General features: G+C 35.2%; 2 protein-coding genes across 2 annotated transcripts; one reads left to right on the top strand and one right to left on the bottom strand.

The window, feature by feature from the left end:
- The first annotated feature begins 11,467 nt into the window (after positions 1–11,467).
- On the top strand, positions 11,468–13,008 carry LOC108375175 (uncharacterized). Its single transcript, XM_017631275.1, has 4 exons — positions 11,468–11,629; positions 11,704–11,901; positions 11,973–12,176; positions 12,229–13,008. The coding sequence occupies exons 1-4, from the start codon at positions 11,500–11,502 to the stop codon at positions 12,891–12,893; spliced, it is 1,197 nt and encodes a 398-aa protein (XP_017486764.1). The 5' UTR covers positions 11,468–11,499; the 3' UTR covers positions 12,894–13,008.
- A 755-nt stretch (positions 13,009–13,763) lies between these two features.
- On the bottom strand, positions 13,764–14,990 carry LOC108375174 (uncharacterized). The gene is made up of 3 exons (XM_017631274.1): positions 14,611–14,990; positions 14,334–14,533; positions 13,764–14,249 (listed from the first exon to the last, which is right to left on the bottom strand). Exons 1-3 carry the CDS (start codon positions 14,789–14,791, stop codon positions 13,764–13,766), a joined length of 867 nt encoding a protein of 288 aa, XP_017486763.1. The 5' UTR covers positions 14,792–14,990.
- Positions 14,991–23,189: the final 8,199 nt, after the last annotated feature.

Here is a 23,189-nt window from a genome sequence, read left to right as displayed (position 1 = left end):
AGTGCGCGAAGATACATGCCACAATTTGCTAATTTCCAGAGGGTCAGGGCTCAATTCCCATTAAAACCAGCATGGAATTTAAATATTTTTTTTAACTTAATTATGAAAAAGCAATCGGTAATTGCAAATCGCTTCATTTTAATATGAGTGTATTTGAATTGAATGTTTCTATACTAAATACTAAAATTTGTATACTTAAATGTATTACGAGTTGGGCACGCTTTTTTAATTCTAAACTTCTTTCTCTCAGTGCACCGGTTTAATTTGTGAAATAGTCACATTTCGAGATATATTGAATTTTGTACAAGCTATAGTTGACGATTAGTATATGTAGCTAAATACATTCAAAATGACATGCACAGATTTTTGCAATTATATTAAGGAAAAGGCAGAAGTTTTGAAACAAGTTCACAACAACGAAAAATATGACTGATGTTTTAATGTTAACTGGTACTTAAATTTTTTTCTTTCATGAAACCTAGAGTACTAATAAGTACAGTGCCGTACAAAATTATTGGCTCGGAGGCTCTTTCACCATATCACAATTTCTAATCAGATATTTTAGAAATTTTTGAAAATGTAGCTTTTGAGCCAATTAATAAAGTGCAAGTCTGAAGTTGCCAGCAAATTTCGTTGATTTTTTTTTGCTAACAGTGTTTTCCATATAAAAAAATTATCGAACATAGTTTGTATGGAAGAAACTCTAAGTAAAAACAATAGCAAAAATCAACTAAAATTTAAAGGGCTGAAAAATTTCATTTTAAAAATTTTTATAAGAAGTCCGAGTATGCAAATTTATTGAATTTTCCCGAGTTTAGCACAAAGTTTAGCAATTTTATTTTTATGTTTTTTCATATATTTAGTATAAACTGTATTTTTATAAAGAATAAAAAAGGTTCATGCATTGGGAAAAATTCTCTGTGCTTTAGTTGTGATAAGTTGTTTTGTTTTGTTGGCGTACGTTGTAATGATCTCATTATCTCATGTTTTTATATTTTTGTTTTTGTCTGTCAAAATAAAATTTCACTACATCCTTTCGCACGTCGAAATGAAAGAGAAGGGAGCGAGAGGCCCTTCCTTAAGTGTCCCGGTTTGGCAACAGAGATATCTGGCAGCCCTAATCAAGCATGATTGCTCACCTGTGATAGGTTTGCACATCAAATATGATTTATCAGCCATGATGGGTTTATACATCAGGTGTGATCGGTCAACTGTGATATGTTCATACATCAAATTTCATTAATCAGTAGTGACAAGTCTGTACATCAAGTTTGATGGATCAGCCGTGATAGGTATCTACGTCATCGTTGACTGTCGAGATACGGTGGAGTAAGCAGTTCAGCTATATTTTAAATAAGGCCATAAAATTCATAAGTTGAAAGAAGATAAAAAATCACACGTATACATTTGTTTCCATCATTTTTTTCACATTGGCCTTAAGAACGTGATGGGAGTGCTTGATGGACATTTCCATCACCATTGAGTAACACATGATTAATCAAATGACTATCACTGTTCTTGCTGGGCTTTGTTTTGCAATTTCTGCATTCTGATTTTCATCTCACTAGACCCTAGGAATAGTATGGTCGAACAATAAATGTGGCTTAATCATAACATTGAATATCTTTACGGCACTGTTTATAGACACTTTCCTACGCATTCTTTGGAAAAATCCAATTTTTTTTTGAAATTTTACTACAAATGTAATCTAAGTGTTTATCGAAATTTAATTTTTTATCGATGACAATACCTAAATACTTAATTTCATCGACCTTATCTATTATTTCATCGTTGATAATCAGATCATCATGCGCTTCTCCGTTGATTACAATTGCTTTCGTTTTACTAACATTAAGTTTTAGCTTGTTCATATTTAAATATATATTGACATTTTTCAAGTTTTCATTTAACCGAGTAATACATTCCTGACATGAATCTCCGGTCGTATACAGTAACGTGTCATCAGCAAATTGGCAGATCCTTACTCCCTGTAGTATATTTTCCATATCATTTATGTATATTAAAAAAGAGTAAAGTACCAAGCACTGCGCCTTGGGGTACACCTAGCATTAATGGCCGAGGATCTCGAGACGGTTTCGGAGACTTTGGTGCACTGCCATCTGTTGCTTAAGTAACTCTTAAACCACTGATTTTCAACACCTCCAATTCCATAACGCTTCATTTTTTCTAATAGGATATCCCTATCAATTGTTTCGAAAGCTCGCTTGAAATCCAAAAATACAGCAACTATACAATTTCCTTCGTTCATTTCTGATTTCCAATGTGATACTACTAAATTTAGCGCCGTCTCGCAGCTGTGGCGTTGTCGGAATCCCGATTGGTGTTCAGAGATCAGATGATTGTTCTCCATATAGGCTTCTAATTGCTTATGAACAACTTTTTCGAGTATTTTGCTTTCAGTCATTAACATATTTATTGGACGAAATTCTTCTGGATTAACCGCGTTTTTTACTTTCTCCACAGGCGCTACCATTGACCTTTTCCACTTGTTGGGAAAATCTCCATATCGTAGAGATGCTNATATTGTAGAGATGCATTAATGATTTCAAGAAGAATTGGACCTACTATATGAAATACGCTCAGTATAATTTTTGCCGAAATAAAGTTATAGTCTTTCTTATTGTTCATGGATTTAAGTATGCTTTTGATGTCGTTTAACTCTAAGGGGTTAAATTTAAATTGCGTATCACAGGGTTTTATATTGCTGGTATAGGGCACTTGGGGGATGTTTCTATTGAGGTCCTCGATGCTTGTTACAAAATACCTGTTTAGTTCGTTAGCAATTACTGCTTTATTTTTTTTGCTCTTTGGAATTTACGATTATTTTGCATATTTCGGCTCTCCCCTCATTTAACACTAATTGTTTTATTGCTTTCACCATTATCTTTTGGTCATTTGATGCATCAATTTTTTTGGATATGTAGTTATTTCGCGCTCTTTGAAGTTCATTAGCATAGAAATTCCTATACTGTTTATACTTTTGCCAGGCCATAAAAGAGCTGGACCATTTTGCTGCATTATATAATTGAATTTTTCTTTGTTTCATATTGCGTAATTTTCTTCCAAACCACCCATCAAAATTCCTTCTGTTTGTAACTGTTCTAGTTATAACCATATTCTGAATGGGCTCTTTTAATTTATCACTGAACAGGTCAACCATCTCGTTCAAGTTATTAGCATTCTGCTTAATGTTTGCAAAACTTTTGTTTGCTATTTCTTCAATATATAGCTTTGTTAAAAATAAAATTTTTTATAGTGGTTTTGTGTTTTTTGCGATTTAGCTGTCCGACTTTTATATTAATTTCTATGGATTCGTGATCACTTATTTTATAATCAGTCTTAACGTTTGCTTCTATGACAGAAATGTTTGTCAATACATAATCTATCAAGGGTGCACTGGTTCGAGATACTCTCGTTGGCTCCAATACTATTTGTTTAAATGCATTGTCTGTTACTGATTGACAAATTTGTTGTCGGGAAGAACTATTCACCAGCCAGTCGATGTTGAAATGTCCCATTATCAGAGTTTCTGTAGCCGTCTCACTTAATTGTTCAATTTTTTCCTTAAAATAATCACAAAATACACTGTCTGGAGATTTTTGCCTGTCAGGCGACCGATACAATCCAATCGGAGTCCCGAGGCATTTTCAAAATAAATTCGTATTCGCTTTTTTTGGCCCGGGTGGAGCAGCTACGTTGAGGGGAGCTGCCCTACTTGCTTTTGAAAAAAACGGAACTGTCGAACATTTACGTTGGTTGGCCAGATTTCCGGCTTTAGGATATTAGAATATACATACTCCGGAACACCTAATTTGAAGTTGACATATTTCAGTAAGCTCTCGTTGGCATCTTTTTTTATCAGCTTGTAGCAGGCAATGTGTTGCTTATCAATGCTGACCTGATTCGCAACATAGTTTGCAATATCATCTTCAGTAACCGATGGCTTAAACGAGGATAAATGGAGCCACTTATGACGCGCTACTACTCCCAGATCATTGTTATTATTACGTCCTACCACAATTTTTCTCTGCTTGGACAATTTCTTTCGTTCCACAGTAATCCAATTTGCACCTATTGGCGGCTGGGTAGTAGCAGAATTAACAGCAATTTCAGAGAATTTCAAAGCTACATCTGTAGCTTTATCTATTACATTGTTTTTGGATCAATGATGGGTGTTTGGAGGAGATACTCTTGTTTTTGAATGCGTCACCATGTGATATCACAAATAATTATGAGAAAAATAACTTATTCATTCCGATATAATTAATTTGTATTTAAAAAAGGTTTTTCTTATCGAAAACTATTCAATTGTATAAACGCCAAATCGGGGGAAAATGTACCAAACAGAAAATAAATTGCCAAATTAATCACCAGTGGCAACTGTGCAAGTTATCAGCTGTTTCGAAGGTTGCAAGTTTTAGCAAATTTTGCGTTCTCGTACTTCTGTTGATATTTCGTCTCTTTGAGAGCGAATGCTGCTAAATTCTCAGAACTTTTGCTGCTGGAGAATTTTGTCCTCTCAATACGAGTACACACCTTAAATCTGACTTCTTCAGACTGATGAGAGTCACTGTCCCTGAGTGTTGCTCTCTCATTTTTGCTGTCATTTCCGAGTTAAGGAACGCTTTTTGGACTAAATCTGACTACTTCGGACTTTTTCTGACTATTTCTGAGTATAGTTGTGTTTTCGTATTCTCCTGCAAAAAAATATCCTGTAACTTGCCAGTAACCAAATTTCGGAGAGCAAGCCAATATTTACTCCCAATGAGGGAAATATGTAAGAAAGTACGAAAACGGAAAACCAGCAAGAAGTTGCTAGTTTTATGAACAGCTTATTAATTTGTTATTTTCCGATGCAATTTTCTAAGAAAACTAGTATTTCCGNACATTGTTTTTGGATCAATGATGGGTGTTTGGAGGAGATACTCTTGTTTTTGAATGCGTCACCATGTGATATCACAAATAATTATGAGAAAAATAACTTATTCATTCCGATATAATTAATTTGTATTTAAAAAAGGTTTTTCTTATCGAAAACTATTCAATTGTATAAACGCCAAATCGGGGGAAAATGTACCAAACAGAAAATAAATTGCCAAATTAATCACCAGTGGCAACTGTGCAAGTTATCAGCTGTTTCGAAGGTTGCAAGTTTTAGCAAATTTTGCGTTCTCGTACTTCTGTTGATATTTCGTCTCTTTGAGAGCGAATGCTGCTAAATTCTCAGAACTTTTGCTGCTGGAGAATTTTGTCCTCTCAATACGAGTACACACCTTAAATCTGACTTCTTCAGACTGATGAGAGTCACTGTCCCTGAGTGTTGCTCTCTCATTTTTGCTGTCATTTCCGAGTTAAGGAACGCTTTTTGGACTAAATCTGACTACTTCGGACTTTTTCTGACTATTTCTGAGTATAGTTGTGTTTTCGTATTCTCCTGCAAAAAAATATCCTGTAACTTGCCAGTAACCAAATTTCGGAGAGCAAGCCAATATTTACTCCCAATGAGGGAAATATGTAAGAAAGTACGAAAACGGAAAACCAGCAAGAAGTTGCTAGTTTTATGAACAGCTTATTAATTTGTTATTTTCCGATGCAATTTTCTAAGAAAACTAGTATTTCCGATCTTATTATATATTTAAGCAGGTTTATTTTGTCAATTGCAACTCTAAAAGCACCACAAAAAATTCTTTTGTTAATGTAAATTACATTAGGCATCATGCCATCAGCTGTTTTTCTTACTAGCAAATAATTGCTAGTAAAAATTTATCCAGTAAAACTTGCAAGTTCAGCTGTCATTTCTTCTCTCTCAATTTCCCCTCTTTTGCTAGTTTCTTGCAAGTTTTTGCGTACGAAAACGATATCCCGTAAAAAACCAGTAAAATTATTACTGGATTTACTGGATAGTGCATACGCGAACAGGGCTTATTTCTGGGAAATATGGAGCGCTCCTATTTATTGCGTAATTCATACAATTAATTGATTGAACCAATTTGAAATTTTAATGCAAATTGTAGACAGTCTGCTTATATTTTATCAAGTAGGCATAAATATTAGAGCGCAAAACATTCCATTGACTTAAGTCGAACGAAGACGGCAGCACTTTTTACAATCTAAACAAATATATACGGAAAACCCACCACGTAGATTACGCGTTTTGAAAGGCAACTTTTAAACGATAATTTACAAATTTCATGAATGAAAACCTATGTGCATGTGGTATCAAATAAAAGCATATACCTCCAGGAGTCTAATTTTTTTAAGATGACAAAAATTAGAAGTAAGTTATACAAGTTATCAACATTTCAACTGGATGAATTTGGCGCGCGCGCGCTTTTTGACGGTCGTCATACGAGCGAATTGGGCAGAGAACCATCTAAAAAGCAATCGCTCGCAGCGAAGTTCTTGCTGAAATGCCAATGCGCGCGAGAGAGAACTAGTACTCTGGAGGAGTAGCCAACAGCCATGGCCACATGGGTCTATTTTTTATACAAAAAACGCTACAAATCAAGAATAATGACGACTATTGCATAAAGTCGCACCCGAAGCCGAAGCAATGCGAAGAAAAAAATTAGATTCGCTAAAAATTGGCCACTTGTCTTAAAAAGTCCAATGCTCTGCTCACCAAGAATGTGATACGAAGCTATTAGAAAAACCCAGTCAAATGAAAACGTCTGTCCTCTGTAGAATTCCACACAAAACAATGCAAACGAATGCAATTTCCCAATTTTTCCCATACGATCATCGCTAATTGAGGGTACTTACCATTGTGACGCTGCAAATATTGATAGGTATGTATCTTTGTTGTAAGGACTAGTCCACCTTGCGATTGTCTCTTCGCCAGAAAAGAAATATGATGTTACAGGCACTGCTTTTTTTGCACTTTTCCTTGACTCCAGTTAATCCAAGTGCCACTCGAAAAATCACAGGTTGCTAAAACTAATATCTAGATGCACATAACCATATAGCCATTTTCAGCCACGCGTTGACTTTTACTTGAGTATAATTAACACCACAGCAACAATATAGTGCAGGGTATATTTTATCGACACGATAGCAATGTTTTGGATTTACTACATTCCTTTAAAAATGTACTTTCACCAATATCTTCCTGGTAAAATTTATTAATTTTTCAAGAAAAGAACAGCACCGACATTGCAGAGTAGACCCGAATGACAAATTGTAAGCGGCTTTAGCAAGGCGAATTTAGTTAAGAAATACACTCTCTCTAGCAAGGCGAATTCGCCGCAAATTACCCACCGAGGCGCGCTATTTGACAGCTGTCAGCNTTTTGAATAATTTTTTTTTCGAATTACAAAATTAAATTACACAAATAATTTTTTATCAATCACAATAAAAATTTGACTTGCGAAAATAAACAAACAGAATGTAAACAAAACTATTCATTTTGACAATCACGCACCAAACAGCTCAATTCGCCTTGAATCAGCTGATGAATCAACACCACCTTATATATATTCGCCTTGCTGTCAGCTGTTTCGAAAAGTGTAAATAGAACAGTGCTTCAGGAGCATGTCTTTGCTGAAAATATACATCACATTTATGCATAGAGATGCAACATCACTTTCAAAAACATCGATGCTCCCACAACAAACATCGATATTAAAAAACATCGGTTATAAAAACGATACCTCGATGTTTTACCATTTTTATCTTAATTTTGACCTTTTCTATCCGAATTTTTGGGAAAAGCCGCTAAAAATCGTCTTGATTTTTAACGAATTGGTTTTACTGACGGGGGTTTGCACATTTTAATATATAAAAGTAAATTTCTTGCAGAATTAAATGCGAGAATTTTTTAAAACATTCAGGGGAAAATTTTAGTTTGGCATACCAGTAGTGCGATTCCCATTTTTCTTAACGACAATATTCGTATCGTTAGCTAACGATTCCGACAAGTTTCGTTAACTGCAATTCTCAAGCACGCTTTTAGCGAATATTGTCGGAAGCTTTGACAGTTGTCTAACGAAATTTGTCGATAACCTAGCTACGAATATTTTGCCGTTGAAAAGCCTACCGATAAAATTGTTTCAAGTTTTTATTGAGAAAAATTAGGCCAAATTCATCGGTAAGCAAACTATTATCATAAAAAAAAACTCATAAATAAAAATTTATCTCATATAGATGTGCTTTTTATTATTGTTCCTTTTATTTATTACACTGTGCAAGTTGAAAACATTGGCTAAGGTTTTGAAAGTTATCTCACTTAATTGGGCATTCTAAATTTTGTTAGATTGGCTCCAGTTTTCGAGATAACAATACTTGAACATTTGCTTCAACTTTAACTTGTTTGTAAATAAATCAGTTTTAGTGTTGTTTCAATAAAATGTTTAACATGGCTATTTTTTATAGTGAAGGTTATATTAAAAAAAAAGTCACGTGAAAAAGTTTGGTAAAATGACTTTAACGGACTTTGTTAGAGTTATTTATAAAAATCTTTAAATTTAAGGAAATTTTCAAGTACCCTTACGTCGAAAACTAGAGCCAAAGCTGAATTTTTAGACGTGGAAAGCATAATGTCAAAATGATGTGTTTGTTGTAATTCATACTGTAATTGTGCGTATAATTTGTAATTTTTTACTTATATACGGCTTATACCCCCTTATTAAATTCGCCTTGCACGAGGCCGTTATTGCCAAATAAGCAGTCCAGCATCGTATGGTACTGCTCCGTAGTAGCTCCTGCTCTTCTTTTTTTCATATTGGCTGAATTTCTTTATTCATTCTGAACGTTTGGAATAAACTTTTTCGTTTACTTATTCTTTAGAACGTTCCTGATGATATGTTAACGTATATTTCAAACGCATTCTTTTTATTCCGGCTGTGAAATGAGATTATCCGGAATGTATAAAGAAACGCAGCCATTGTATTCACAAACAACAATTCCGACACAATAATACGCGCAACAATAACAAGTTTCTTTTAAATATTGAGTGTCAATCGTCAATATTGCCATATTCGGCTTTGTAATTAACGACAATCGTCGTAAACTTCTTTATCGACATGTCTAACGAATTCTGTCGTTAAGTGTGTTTTTGAGAATAGCCTATTCGCTACTGCAAGCTACAAACGTCGTTCATTATCAATAACGAATATCGGTCGTTAAGAAAAATGGGAATCGCACTACAGGGGTACCAAATTATTTTTGCATAGAATTCCTTTCTGCGTAGGCGGCCTTCGGCCGCGGTTAAGGAATATAACCCTTACCAAATAGAATTCTCCTTTTGGTATGATGTAGCCTTGGGAAAGGATGAGGTAACTAGAATTCCCTTTCTGTGTGGTAAACCTGGGGCTGTCGGCCCAGTGATGTCTATTATGGTTACTGGTTACTATGTCCTTTAGTACTAATTTAACGCTGAACACAAAAACGAGTAAGATAAGAACTGGTCTCTTTTATTGTTATTTTCTTAGATGTGGCAGCACTCTTCTAATGTCAGTGTGAATCCATGGTTGAAACCATGATTCAATAATTAAAGGCTCTGTCAAACGGTCAGTATTTACTGACGTGATCCAAGTATCGCGATATTTATTGACGGTGTAGCATGCAGTATTGATGGATTACGATCCATATCGCAAAATTTCTAAAAAATTTGAAATCTGGATCGCGGATCGCAATACCGTCAATAAATATTGAACGTGTAGTACTTTCAAAACGCGATCCATACATTTCGCCAGTACATCTTTTACTCTCATAATGCGAACATCGAAAACGTATTCGCTCTGCCTGCGCCCTCGGCGCTTAAAACCTTTCAAAAGAAATTCAAAAAATTTTAATTAACATTGGAAATTTTAAAATAATTGTGGAATGCATTATCTGTAACTTATACGCTCAAAATAGAAATATTTTCTGGCGTCATAATAAGCTTTCAGCACAAAAATTATGCATATACTGACGCGATAAACATTGAACATGTAGCATTCGTGCGCGATCCATCAATCCATCAATATGGATCGCGATCCAAATATTCTGATAATTACTGACCGTGTGACAGGGCCCAAAGGTTTGCTCATTAGCAGGGTGTCCAGATTGTTTACATAAAAAGCGCAGTTTCTGAAAAAAAATCGCCAAAAATCGCATTTTTTTTTAATAAAATTCCTGAAATCAATTTAACAAGTCTTTTATTTTAAAAATGAGATCTTGTTATAATATAGTTTTCAAAACCAAAAACGAATATAATACCTTCAGAGGGTAATAATAAGTAACACAAATCACTTATATAATAGTGATGTACAAACTATTTTCTTTAAAACACGCATACTTTTTAAAAACATTTGTTTCAATACATTTTCAATAGGACTGCGCAATAATTGAATTTATAATAAATCACATTCATTGATTAATCGCACAATCCGCTTTTAAGAGCTCGGCGCTAGAAATTAAATAAAAACCTATAATAAGGCGAGATCAGCTATTTCCACAATTTTTTTAAAATCACCTGTAGTGTCTTAATTATTTACATTTCTGTTGTTGTCATATATTGAGCTATTCAACCTTGATAACATAATGTTTGATATTGGAAACGTTTTGCAGCAGAACCAATTAGCCTTCATATAACACTTTATTAGAACTATTGAGTTAAGGCTTTCCAACCTCATCCTATTTCGAATCTTATGGGCTGTTTTTGCTTACGCGTAAATGTACATTTAGCGCATTTAGCTCTAAATGCTACTCTAAGGGCCGGNGTCAAAAGCATACGATTTCGAACTCGCGTAAATGTACATTTGCTAAATGCGATAGCATGAACGCTCTTCGAAAACATATGTTCGAAAGTGCTAAATGCTGCATTTTAAATGCAGCAAAAACGCTGCATTAGTTTTTGTTGAATTCATTACGGAAAAAAATCGAAATTCGTAACAATGGCATGCCTAAAAACGAACGAGTAAGCTTTTTTGCATAATTTTGTACGAAAACAATTCTGTGTCGGAGGGGAAATAAAATTTATAAATCGATGTGTGTTTGCAAGAAATATCGGTGGTGTTCATTTAAACAGATAAATTTGCCTTTCGCATATACGAATATTTTTATCCACTGCTTTATATAAACGAGCAAAAAAGAATATTTGTTGTCCCTTATCGAGAAACTTGGGTCCGGTTTAGTTAATGTACAACGATTTTCGGTTGTTGTGTCCAAGCGCATAACCCGAATCCAAAAACTTTAACATACACGTGTAATCAAAGGATTCTCATTTTATTTAATGCCCGTATGATACTACGTTTTTTCTTGTATTTCGAGTGTATTTTACGCTGTATTTTGAAAGAAAGAGAAGGTCACATACAATTTCAGTACTTGTGTAAGCGAGTAAGCTATATACCAAAAAACAAACGAAAAACAAACTAGGTTGTTAAAAACAGTCCGGCCAACTTGTATTTCGTTAGGTTTTTTTGACAGATGGCTGTATTTCGTTAGTTTTTTTACACAGCTGTTTGCATTTTGACATACGAGAGATTTTCTAAGCATACAATGGAAATACAAGTTTTATCTATTGCAACAAATTGTTTGCTAAACGCTGCTGCCTTAATACAGCGTAGGAAAAAGAAAAAGACTAAAAAAAAATATTCTGCGCAATGGCTTTTAAAAAGAGAACTGGAAGGTAAGTTTCGAATTCCACATTATATACACATGTATATAGTTCGTTTTTGTAATTATCAAAAATACTTTTCATAGGATTTAGCCATAAACTGTTAAAGGAAATTGAGTGCGAGGATTCAATCCTTCACAAAAATATCTTAAGAATGACTCCAGCTCAGTTTGCATTCTTATTAGAAAAAGTACGCCCCTATATTAGCAAGCAGGATACAAAATTCAGGAACTGCATAGGAGCTGCGGAACGGCTGCAGCTGACATTGCGATATCTATCCACTGGTAAGATATAATATTTTCTTGGTAATTTTTAGTACCGACATACATATGTATGTACATATTTCCAAAATTAGGTGAAACCCAAAGGTCACTTCAATTGCCGTTCCGAATTCAGCAGTCAACCATTTCCAGAATTTTAAAGGAATCAATTCCCGCAATATATTTGGCGTTAAGGGAGGAGTATTTGAAATTCCCTGCAAGTGAGCAAGATTGGCGTGATATTGCAAAAGACTTTTATCAGATGTGGGGATTCCCGAACTGCATCGGCGCTTTAGATGGTAAACTAACAATTAACACTTTTAAATTCACTCAACTGATGAAACGTCTCAGGAAAGCATTGCAGAATACTGCCAGTGAGGAAAGCAGGATCTACGTATTTCAATTACAAAGGATACCATTCATTTGTATTGATGGCAATCGCTGATGCCCACTATCGTTTTATTTATGCTGATGTCGGTGTTAATGGGAGAGTGGGTGATGCTGGAATTTGGTTGAACTCGGACCTGAAATACGCTATTGAAAAAAATGAAGTACATATACCAGCCCCATGCACGCTCCCTTTCATGTCAACTCCCTCGCCTTTTGTGCTTTTAGCCGATGATGCCTTTGCTCTAAAAGACTACTTAATGAAACCTTACTCTCATCTAAGACTATCACCAAGCGAACTTAAATACAACAACATACTTTCGAGGAACAGGCGCGTTGTTGAAAATGCTTTTGGCATTCTTGCGAACCGTTTTCGAGTTTTATTTTCACCCATCCATCGCGCTCCAGCTGCAGCCATTCAGATTGTATTATCTTGCGTATGTGTGCACAACTTTTTAAGAACAGAAAATGTGAAAAAGAAAACTACGTTTGACGCCATTTCCGAAAGTGAAATAGATGCAATAATAGATAACAACTATACAACAACCGCTTCTGAAAGAAATGCGTCAAAAAGGAGCGCTGAAGAAATAAGAAAAACTTTCGAAAACTATTTTTCTGCGGTAAATTAAAATATCGTTTCATTGTTTAAATAAACCAAAACTTTTCGTGTTGGAAATTTTCCATACTAGTAGAAGCAACAATTGGTTTATTTGGTGATTAAATAAATGAGTACAATGTCTTCAATTTATGTACATACCTACTAGCTAATACCTGCCTACTTAGCGGTGCACCGTGAGTAGTACAAACACTGTTACATTTTTGATTCAATTAGAGCAACCAAATATTTTAATGAAAGTAATAATACATACTCACTCGGCAAAATAATAACTCTGCCTCCTTTCGTAAAGTTTGACTATTTTCCTTTTGTTTATTGAACTTTAATAATTTACTTATAAAAATACACCCCATTAATTAAAAATCTTTAAACTTGGCAATATGTGGTGCGTTTATAATTATGACACGGGATGTATAGTTAACTCTACAAACAAAACCATATCAATAAAACTTTTAAACTTTAAACGAAATTCAGGAAAACTCATCAAAATTTCGATTTTTTTCTTTTAAATATTAAAAAGAAAATTGCATGTCTGTGTAGATGTGTAATTTTTATGTATTAAATGGCAAATTTCAAGTGGGTTAAGATCACCGTTAATTTTGGGTATTGGTTTTTTTAAGCTGAGGGCGCCGCAACAACCCATTTTGTTTTTGAAATACTTAAAAGGAAGTTCGAAATTGTTATGTAATTTTATGCATTTTCTTGAATTTTGTTTAAAGTTTAAAGCTTCTAGTGATATGTGTTTGGTTGTAGAGTTAACTAAAGTTTTATAAATAAGTTATTAAAATTCAATAACCTACGGAAAATGGTCAAAACATGACAAAAAGGGACACTCCTATTTTTGTCTATGAGTGTACATACATACATATAAATAGTCATTGTGTTACATAAGCCCATTCCGTTTCAATTGCTCGCTTTGCAGATTCATCAAAATGTCATGCATTTGTTTCTTCGCTTTGAGTTGCAAGTCGGGGTCCAGTTTTACAATTTCTTCACCCATGTATATCCCAAAACTGTTTGCCTTTTCGTCAGTGTTATTTGTTTTTGATGCAACATGAAAGGCATTTGTTAAATTTTGTGATGCTTCGATTAAAGCAGAGGCGTTTTCATCCAAATCATTATTAATTTTTGTTCTTCGTTTTCTTGTTGCATGGACCAACTTTCTAGTGCTATTGTTGTTATTGTCATCAAACCGACCACAGTTTTGCGAAGTAACCAGAGGTGGAGTTACAATCTCATCCGATATGATTTTAATTGGTGTTGAATCACTATTAGTGTCTTCTGTAGAGATGTAGCCTGGATCGAAACATTCTGCAGGCTGCAGTTGCTCCCCAAGCTTACGCGATGGATTGGGATCAGGGTCCAGGTTCTACAAGAGAATGAAAATATTAAGCAAATTTTACGTAGCACGCGAATCGACGCTTTGCCCGGTTTCACACAATAAAAGTCGTACCTGCAAACTCCACTTATTAAAATTATTCACTGATGGTGTATGCTCATTCACATGTTGTAGGAATTTCAAAGCTTCATAGAACTTCCAGCTGGTCTGTACGTTTTCGTCTCCGCCGGCACCGCTTCTCTTTGCCTTGTCCATCCTCTGCTTCTCTGAACTGAAATATGACTTGATGTTGCACCACTTGTGCGTAACTTCATCTTTAAATACATATATGTATTATACAAACATATAATATATCTTTTAGTTATTACATGTGAACTTGCTAAAAACTTACCGTATTGAAATGGTACATTTGCTGTGAACGTTGAGTTCATTTCATCCACCAAAGCGAGCCAAAACTGCTGCTTTTTATATTTGTGCTTATATGATGGTAGCATATGATTCCATATATATTCTGCACCGTGGACTTTGTCAATTAAATGGAATACGTAGTTGTCTTGCCACTTTAATTTCATTTTTATTGTTACAAAACTGTTTTACATCAATTTTAATTTCGTTTATTTGAATTTCGGTAATGAAACGTCAAAACTCAGCTGTTCTTCACACAGAATTTGTCTTCCTCTAACACATTGCCGAATAGTTATTGTAATTTGACTTTCGACAGTTTTTTTGTTTGTATTTCAAATGAAAAATACAGGAAAAAAACATAGTATCATACGGGCATAAGATAAATGTTTCAAANTAATGTATTTAAAATTTATCTTAATTTTTAAGTTTTAGTAGCACTTAATTAGTGTTAGCTGAGTAGTCTGTAAGAATATTCTGTATTCCAAGACGGAAATAAATAAATAAATAAATAAATAAATAAATAAATTTCCTACTACTAGCTTATTAATAAACTCGGTTTGCATTATGCACTTTTTTGCAAATTTCGACGTGGGTTCTGCGCAAAAATATTGTGGATGGCGTAGCCGGAGTGATATGCACAAGAAGTGTTGTATACCTTTGACATGCTGAAGCCCTTCTTCTCCTGCAACACAGAAAGGAGAATTCTACTTAGTAAGGGTTATAATCCCTAAGCGCGGCCGAAGGCAGAAGCAAGTGCACCAGGTGGTGGACCTAACAAAGTGCATGTCTTCAATGGCTTGGAAGAAGCTGTTATTGCATTAACTGGATTGAGTATCAGAGCTTACGAAAATTCGGGTTCTAGAATAAGGATGTAAATCTGAAGACACCACCCTCCGGAGGCTTATAGTTTTTAAGTAATTCGCATTTAAAGTTGCAAAAAATACCGAATTCAACCTTACTTTTTCCCTTGTACACCAACTGAACTGAAATGTCGGTGCTGGTATACATACCAAAAAATGCAAACAAAAAAACACAAAACGTAAACAATTAAAAAATGCACATAATTTGGCGCGATATTTTATTAAAAATTTTAATTATTTATAGCGCGATTTATCGAAGTATCGATGTTATAATAAGAAGCGCCGTAGGGGAAAATGTTTAATAAAAAATCATGCGATTTTTAAATAAAACTTTTCATTATTTATCGAAGTAGCGATTTAAAAATAAAAGGCGCCGCAGAGGAAAATTTTTTATTAAAAATCGCGCGATTTTTGGAATTTTTGGTTTAAATTTATTTTTTTCCTTTTCAGTAGGGTTTTTGTGCACATTATCTTCTCCGTGAGAATTGATCGTAATAGATACGGATCTGAATAAGTGACTGGAACTCGGCTGTTTGTCAAAAACATAAGATTTCGAACTCGCGTAAATGTACATTTGCTAAATGCGATAGCATGAACGCTCTTCGAGAACATATGTTCGAAATTGCTAAATGTTGCATTTTAAATGCAGCAAAAACGCATCCAAGGTTCAAGAAAAATGCTTTGACGGATGAAGAAGTTTTTCAGAGGGGAGATTCTGTAACCAGTTAGGGACAAGTTTCGAATCGATATCGTACTTGTTGACGTAAAATTATTTCATATCATATGTCAACAAAACCGATACCGATTCGAAAATTGTCGCCAACTGGTTACAGAATCTGCCCCCACGCCTACAAAAATGATATCGTCCGATTCAACTGGAACAAAAATGCTTCAAACAAGTAAGGCTTTCTGCACATTGGTCGTCCAATCATAGTTGCTTCATCGTCACAATCATGATGCAACGATTACATGACGACTACACTTTCGCACACGCGGTCGTGATATTTCAATTCATTTGGCGTCTAAAAATTCACTTGGAGCAAAAACCTGCAATGTTTAAAATATGGACTGTGCTGCAACAATTCTAGACATCATTTTTCAGTAATATCTCCTCTTTTCTTTTCTTGAAATGTGTTTTGTGCATGCACACAGAGGCTTTTTACAATTTCGTCATATTTTATAGTTAAAACGCTCACATTTATTGAATTTTAATGCAATTATCCACTTTTTATTAATTTCCACAGATTTTAAGCAAAAAATACTAATTTTTATACCATTTTAATGCAAATATTAACTCTTTCACTAATTTTTCCCCATAAAATGTAAACAAACAATGCGTGCACAACGATTAGCAAGCGACAGTGCCGTACTTATCCGTTTCTGCATCTTCTACGATATGCCGATAACTAGCCGATAACGACAAGTGTGCAGATCTCCTTTGAAATGCATGTGCTCGGCTCAGGGCGAGACGATAACGCAACTATGATTGGACGACAAGTGTGCAGATAGCCTAAAAGTTACTCTGTGTTATGGCCTCAAACCGACATCTTTCATTCGGGTTTTTTTAGGCGAGTCTCCCCTGAACCGTTCTTTCCATATTTTTGGCCTATGTACGCTTTTATTCCAAACCTAAATGTTTCGGTACCCAGTATCGAGACCATTGGTTCTTTTTAAATCGGTACCGAACATCGATCAATACTTAAAAGTATTAACTCAGCACATCACTACTGCTGTCAACTCGACTGTGACGTCAGCAAGACAGCTGATTCTGTCAAATTCACTGAGAGCCGATTAGCGGTATTGCCATCGGCGCCACCTTCTGTATTCTCTCCACCGTGGATACCACATCAACTTCTGTACTCACATTAAATAAATTTTGGCTATGAAAATAATCTCTTCGAGCAGCGCGAGACAAAACTATGTTGTAGAAAAGTTGAATTACTTCCTCCCAGTTCTCTGATCTGATGTTTAAAAATAAATATTTTCCGTTTATCTGGCGAAATCAACTACAGTTGTGTTACTTTGATCACCGTTTTGTATCATTTGTATGCCCCTTCACAAAGGAGGGGAGGTATTGGACCAGTTGCCCGCAAAAGAAAATGCATTGAAATGTCAATAAAAACAAATAAGAAAGTCTAAGTTCGGGCGGAGCCGAACATTAAATACCCGGCGCAAGTATTAAATATATGTTTTCCACCTTTCCGAAAGCTATCGCTACATGATAAGCCGGCGTGTATAAATTTTAAGTAAACTAGCGTCCTTAAATTTCAAAACATTGAAATTTCAAGCATTTCTTAAATTTACCGTTATATGAAAAGCGGCCGTAATTTTAGTCCAATTTCAACAATTTTCAATGGTTTACTTTTATGTGGCAAGCACAATAACCATACCGAGTTTGGTACAAATTGCTAGAACGGCTAGCGAGATACATATACGTGATCATAAGTGGGCGGTGCCCGCCCATTTTCCAAAATTTTATCATAAACGTATTTCCTGGCAAAGAATTGTTGCAACCATCATTTTGAATAAATTAGCCTTAATATTTACTGATTTATCGAGGATTTCGTATTTCTCGAAATTACCGTTATATGGGATGTGGGCGTGGTTATTGTCCGATTTTAAAAATTTTCGGCCATTTGGTATGCTGTACCAACAACTGTGCCAAGTTTGGAATAAATTGATGCAGCGGTTACCAAGATATACACATGTAACCATAAGTGGGCGTGTCTACGCCCATTTTCAAAAAAATGTTAATATTCTTATTTTTCGTCTAAAATTCTTTATAAATATCAATTTTGAGTGAATTATCTTCAGTAGTTACTAAAATATCGCAGTTTTTGTATTTCTGAAAATTACCGTTATATGGGAGGTAGGCAGTGTTATTGTCCGATTTTGCCCATTTTCAATACCATCCGTCCTACGCCCGAAAGAAGTACACGTACCAAGTTTCGTTAAGATATCTTAATTTTTACTCGAGTTATCGTGTGCACAGACGGACGGACAGACGGACGGACGGACGGACGGACAGACAGTCACCGCTTAATCGATTTCTCTTTTCATTCTGATCATTTATGTATACATTTGTCTATATCTATCTCGATTCGTTTTGCCTGTTACAAACAACCGTTATGTGAACAAAGTTATAATACCCTTGTGCACAAGTGCGCTCGGGTATAATAAGAACTGATTTCCTGAGAAGTTATATGGCTACGTTCCAAATGTACCTAAAATTGTCTGTTTGTACCGAATACACTTTCAAACTAAATAAAGGTACGATTGTACTAACTTTTCTATCACTGTAGGTAATCCAGCAGCTGATTTCGTATCGCTAATTGGGCAGCTGACGTATGTGTGAACACAAAACTCAATTCCGCAATTTAAAGCTTAATTGCCTCAGCTATTTGGCCTGTTTGAACATAGTCTTAAAAACTATAAGACTCCGGTAGCTAAAAACTAGGGTTGACTTCGCGAGAGTGCACCACGCTTTGAACAAAATAACTTTATGGGAGGTGTAGAGAGGGTCGTACACATCACAAAACTGAAAACTGGACGGCGAGGAAACTCATAGTTTACGAGTAGTTTGTTGTTAAAGTTGAAAATTACACCTAACAAAATGTACGATAACAAACCATTTCAAACAAATCCAAGTATGCAGAAAACACACATTCCAGCTAAGTTAAGCTCTTTGAACGTTTATCTATTTTATATTTTATTAATTTCATTATTGAACGATGAGGAACACGTTTATAAACAATTTGTTTATTTTCCATTAGACCCCCGAAAGTATGTATGTATGGACAATGACCGAAACGAAGATGGCCGCACGTGTGAGTAACGTCTTGCCAGAATACGTTTCGAAATGTGTTGCCAGATGTTCACAACCTAAGAATATTATAAAGGCGAATATGATAAATGCTATTTTGTTATGACTTTAATAGCTATTATGAGTATTATGTGTGCAGATAATGTAATTTTTCAGTAAAATGATAATAACTATTGATTGTATGAATTAAATATACATCATAATTGTAGTATAGTAATTTTTATTGTTGAGAAGTTCTGCTCAAAAATACTTCTGCTCATTTTCTTCGCAACACAGAAAGAAGATTCTACTTTGTGAGGGTTATAATCCCTAAGCGCGGCCGTAGGCCGCCTACGCAGAAACAAGTTCTGCTCCAAAATACTTCTGCTCCTTTTCTTTGCGACACAGAAAGAGAATTCTACATTGTGAGGGTTATAATCCCTAAGCGCGGCCGTAGGCCGCCTACGCGGAGAGAAGTTCTGCTCAAAACTACTTCTGCTCCTTTTCTTCGCAATACAGAAAGAGAATTCTATTTTGTGAGGGTTATAATCCCTAAGCGCGGCCGTAGGCCGCCTACGCAGAAAAAACTTCTGCTCAAAATTACTTCTGCTCCTTTTCTTCGCAATACAAAAGGAGAATTCTACTTTGTGAGGGTTATAATCCCTAAGCGCGGGTGTAGGCCGCCTACACAGAAAAAGAGTTCTGCTCCAAAATACTTCTGCTCCTTTTATATGCGACACAGAAAGAGAAATCTAATTTGTGAGGGTTATAATCCCTAAGCGCCTACTCAGAAAGAAGTTCTGCCCAAAAGTACTTTTGCTTATTTTCTTCCCCACACAGAAAGAAAATTCTACATTGTGAGGGTTATAATCCATAAGCGCGGCCGCAGGCCACCTACGCAAAAAGAAGTTCTGCTGCTCAAAAACACTTCTGGTCATTTTCTTCGCAACACAGATGGAGAATTCTGCGTAGTAAGGGTTATAATCCCTGTACGCGGTCGTAGTCCGCCTACGCAGAAAGAGTTCTGTTTCAAAAATACCACGATGTCAGAAGACGTTTTATACACCTATCCAGGCAACCGAAAAAGGAGAATTCTGCGTAGTAAGGGTTATAATTCCTAAGCGCGGCCGAAGGCCGCATACGCAGAAAGAGTTTTACGTCAAAAATTCTACGATGTCAGAAGGTGTTTTATACACTTGGCGAGGCAACCGAAAAAGGAGAATTCTGCGTAGTAAAGGTTATAATCCCTAAGCGCGGCCGAAGACCGCCTACGCAAAAAATGTTCTGCGTCAAAAATACTACGATGTCAGAAGGTGTTTTATATGCTTGGCAAGGCAACACAAGAAGGAGAATTCTGCGTACATAATACCCATAATTGCTTTTAAACACATAATAAATTACCACTTATCATATTCGCCTTTATAATATTCTTACGCTGCAAACATAATACTTATAATTGCTATTAAACTTGTAAAATAATATAACTTATTATATTCGCCTCTATAATATTATTACGCTTGGAAAATCTGGCAACACATCTTGAAACGTATTCTGGCAACACGTTACTCACATGTGCGGCCATCTTCGTTTCGGTCATTGTCCATACTTACACACTTACATACTAATTCGGTTCTCTAAAGTAGTGGCCGGCAGGTCATAGCTCACTGAGCGCTCTCTGAGCACATTTATGTCTCACACGTATACGAAGAGCGGCAGCTGCGCAGTGCATCCCAGTAGAAATCAGTTGTATGCATTCATGAATACTTTCTATATGAGTGAATTAGTGTGAACAATTCATGCGTAATCATGAATTTCCACAAATAAATTCAAATTCTAGCGAACTGCAAGCGAACGTACGTTGTTGTTGTTTTAAGTACATTTCTTGATAAATTTTGAAGTGGATTTTTGTAATATTTTCCGTCTCGTACAAAAATTTTAGTGAACGGACGTGTTGTGCGATACTATTTTCAGCACTAACGGGCTTTTACAAGATAAGCATTTGCATATGTAAGTGCTACTTTTTTGTATGTCCCCGTATATTAAAATGTATCAGAAAAGTAGCATTTACATATGGGGATACATATCTTGTAAGAATGCTTTAATACTGTTCCATTAATGCGTTTTTGTATGTTTGAAATATTAATACAGCCATATGCATACAGCAGTAGTACAAGTGTATGGTTTGAGTACGCATACGCTCTGAGAAACCACGCGTGTTAAATGGAAATGAAGGTTCATTTATACTGGCATGTATACATACACAGCAGCAAGCTCATGCCACCAACAGCGATGTCGTATGCATCAAATTTCTACTGGGATTTAACGCACACAGTCTAAGTTATTGAATCATTTGAATGTGTTAGAATGCCGACCACTGCTCTAAAGGAAAGTAAACAAATTTATAAATGTGTTCTTGATCGTTAAATAATGAAATTAATAAAATATAAAATAGATAAACATTCAAAGAGCTTAATTTAGTTGGAATGTGCGTTTTCTGCACACTTGTATTTGTTTGAAATAGTTTGTTATTGTACATTTTGTTAGGTGAAATTTTCAACTTTAACAACAAATTTCTCGTAAACTGTGAGTTTCCTCGCCGTCTGGTTTTCAGTTTCGTGATGTGTAACACCCCCTCTACCCCCCGCCCCCCCCCCCCGCGTGGTGGGGTTGCTTTCCAAAACGGAACCAATCGAGATTTCGGCGAAAGTATATGGAATGNAGTTTGTTATCGTACATTTTGTTAGGTGAAATTTTCAACGTTAACAACAAATTTCTCGTAAACTATGAGTTTCCTCGCCGTCTGGTTTTCAGTTTCGTGATGTGTAACACCCCCTCTACCCCCCCTCCCCCCCGCGTGGTGGGGTTGCTTTCCAAAACGGAACCAATCGAGATTTCGGCGAAAGTATATGGAATGTCGGCATGAAACTTGGTCAGGATGTTGGGGGAGGCTTTCTCTACATGAATATATTACTCTCACAAAGTAGTTGCTAATAGTATTTAAGCAATTTGTTGTTAAATAATCTTCAATACCACCCCCAAATTTTTGTACGAAATGCCACTTATCACTTGTATTTTAGTTGATAAACAATATCTTCAATGTTCACTTGCGTATTTTATACTTTTAATATATATATATTCATCAATTATTTGAGTAAAACGCGTTTATAAATCCGTTCACTCGTTTTACCACTTTTCACAAACAAACAGAAATAACAATGGCCGACAGAAAGAGCAAATGTGTGCTGCCATACTTCTCGAAGATATAAAATACAACTATAAACCATATCGTTTTCGCTTTTGATTCAAAATTTTCGCCTGCGGCGCTTTTTATTATAAAATCGATACTTCGATAAATAATGAAAATTTTTAATTAAAAAGAGTGCGATCTTTTATTAAAAATTTTCGCCCGCGGCGCTTTTTATTATAAAATCGATACTTCGATAAATAATGAAAATTTTTAATTAAAAAGAGTGCGATCTTTTATTAAAAATTTTCGCCCGCGGCGCTTTTTATTATAAAATCGATACTTCGATAAATAATGAAAATTTTTAATTAAAAAGAGTGCGATCTTTTATTAAAAATTTTCGCCCGCGGCGCTTTTTATTATAAAATCGATACTTCGATAAATAATGAAAATTTTTAATTAAAAAGAGTGCGATCTTTTATTAAAAATTTTCGCCCGCGGCGCTTTTTATTATAAAATCGATACTTCGATAAATAATGAAAATTTTTAATTAAAAAGAGTGCGATCTTTTATTAAAAATTTTCGCCCGCGGCGCTTTTTATTTTAAAATCGATACTCGATAAATAATGAACAATTTTAACTAAAATTTATTGAAAATTTTCGCCTGCGCCGCTTTTTATTTTTAAATCGATACTTCGATAAATAATGAAAAGTTTTAT

This window comes from Rhagoletis zephyria, unplaced genomic scaffold, assembly GCF_001687245.7.
Source record: "Rhagoletis zephyria isolate East Lansing unplaced genomic scaffold, Rhagoletis_zephyria_1.1 Rzeph_scaffold_08595, whole genome shotgun sequence".
NCBI classification, from domain to species: domain Eukaryota; kingdom Metazoa; phylum Arthropoda; class Insecta; order Diptera; family Tephritidae; genus Rhagoletis; species Rhagoletis zephyria.
The sequence above is the reverse complement of the archived record's forward strand: the minus strand, read 5'-3'. Positions and strand labels throughout refer to the sequence as shown.